Source organism: Rhinopithecus bieti, unplaced genomic scaffold, assembly GCF_001698545.2.
Source record: "Rhinopithecus bieti isolate Rb0 unplaced genomic scaffold, ASM169854v2 scaffold_15131, whole genome shotgun sequence".
In the NCBI taxonomy this organism is placed as follows: Eukaryota; Metazoa; Chordata; class Mammalia; order Primates; family Cercopithecidae; genus Rhinopithecus; species Rhinopithecus bieti.
Window position 1 is genome coordinate 16,309 of NW_016808003.1, and position 1,971 is coordinate 18,279.

General features: G+C 39.0%; 1 protein-coding gene across 1 annotated transcript in view; it reads left to right on the forward strand.

The window, feature by feature from the left end:
• LOC108537467 (ribosomal protein S6 kinase alpha-3) overlaps nt 1-1,971 on the forward strand; it is a gene marked incomplete at its 5' end in the record, with an annotated part of 37,989 nt that overhangs the window by 14,954 nt on the left and 21,064 nt on the right. The window contains 1 exon segment of the mRNA XM_017884942.1: nt 1,745-1,882. Coding sequence (XP_017740431.1) covers nt 1,745-1,882 — 138 coding nt within the window.

The window sequence follows — 1,971 nt, forward strand, 5'->3', positions numbered from 1 at the left end:
AAAAAAAAAAAAAAAAAGAAAAGAAAATCATGCCAGACATAGTGTCTCACATTTGTAATCCTAGCACTTTGGGAGGCCGAGGTGGGAGGATTGCTTGAGGCCAGGAGTTTGAGACAAGCCTGGGCAACATAGCAAGACCCTATCTCTACAGAAAAATTGTTTAAAAATTAGCCAGGCATGGCTACATGTGCCTTTAGTCCCAGCTACTCAGGAGGCTGAGACAGAAAGATTGCTTGAGCTCAGGAGATTCAGGCTACAGTGAGCTATGTGCCACTGTATTCTAGCCTTGGCAACATAGCCAGACCTCATCTCTACAAATAATTTTTAAAATTAGCTGAGTGTAGTGGCATGTGCCAGTGGTCCCAGCTACTCAGGAGGTAGAGGTGGGAGGATCACTTGGGCCCAGGAGTTCAAGGTTGCAGTGAGCCATGATTGCACCACTACACTCCAGCCTGGGCAACAGAGCAAGACCCTGTCTCAAAAAAAGAAAAAAATATGGCCGGGCGCAGTGGCTCAAGCCTGTAATCCCAGCACTTTGGGAGGCCAAGACGGGCGGATCACGAGGTCAGGAGATAGAGACCATCCTGGTTAACACGGTGAAACCCCATCTCTACTAAAAAAAAAAGAAAAAATATATAAGGAAGAGAGAATATATTTACTGTTCATTAAATGGAAGTGGATCATAATAAAGGTCTTTTTCCTCATCATTTTCACCTTAAGTAGGCTGAGGAGGGAGGAAGAAGAGAAGGAGTTAGTCTTGGTGTCTCAGGGGTGGCAAAAGCAGAAGAAAATCCACATATTGGTCCCTCATAGTTCAAACCTGTGTTGTTCAAGGGTCAACTATAAATCCATTTCAGATAGAAGACTGGACTCATGCTGAGAGTTGTAACCTCTTTCCTAGGTTGCTGGAGTGTCTGGGTATTTAGTGTGTACTTAATTACTAAGCTGTTTAAAATCGAGCATACAAAGGCCACCTAATTTGCTTCAGACTACCCTTTGAATGAATTGAAAGCAAAATTTGTCTTTTTTATATATTAGTTTAGCAGATTAAAACATTAAGATAAATATTTTTAAGGAGCAGCCAAAATAAAAGGGTTAGAAAGCTACATTACTATTTTAAAGGGCTGTATTATAATAATTAAACCAAATTCTAACCAAATAAAATTCTAGGTATGATTTTCTATGTAGCTTTCTGCCTAACTTCAAAAACAAGATTGTTCTACTTAACAGGTAATTAGCTTTTATAAGTAGCTTACAACTAACAGGATATTCAATTGAAGTATTTTATTCAAGGAAGTAAACTTAATTCAATAAGCAGATGCTAGTGGTGGTGTTACAGATGTATCTAGCTCTTAATTATATGTATGGATGGGGGGTTAGAAGTTGACTGAGTTCCCAAATGTTTAAGACCTCAAAGATAGAAGAAAAGAAATGTTAACTGTGTTCTTGGTACCTTTTCTCGAGGCTTTTTGAGTTTTTGGTAAGTCCTAAACTTACTACAAACTTACATTGGAGAGGCATGGTGGGAATGTGACTCATGAGTTGGAATTTATAGCCTTGCCATCTATATCAAGACTGGCTTTCTGATTAAAAAGTCTGGCCAGGTGGTTGAATAAAACTGATTGATAAATGGCTTATTTATATACTGTTTACATGAGGTAATACCCAAGGTCTGTAGCTGTAAATAATTAATGTTTATAACTGTATAGTTCATGAGGTTTTGTGATAAATATTTACCTTTTAGATTATTGATAAAAGCAAGAGAGACCCTACAGAAGAAATTGAAATTCTTCTTCGTTATGGACAGCATCCAAACATTATTACTCTAAAGGATGTAAGTAGATTCTTTAACATGGATCATTTGAACGAGTTGTCTGACTCACATTGAAAGCAGTGTATTTTCGGCCGGGCGCTGTGGCTCAAGCCTGTAATCCCAGCACTTTGGGAGGCCGAGACGGGCGGATCACGAGG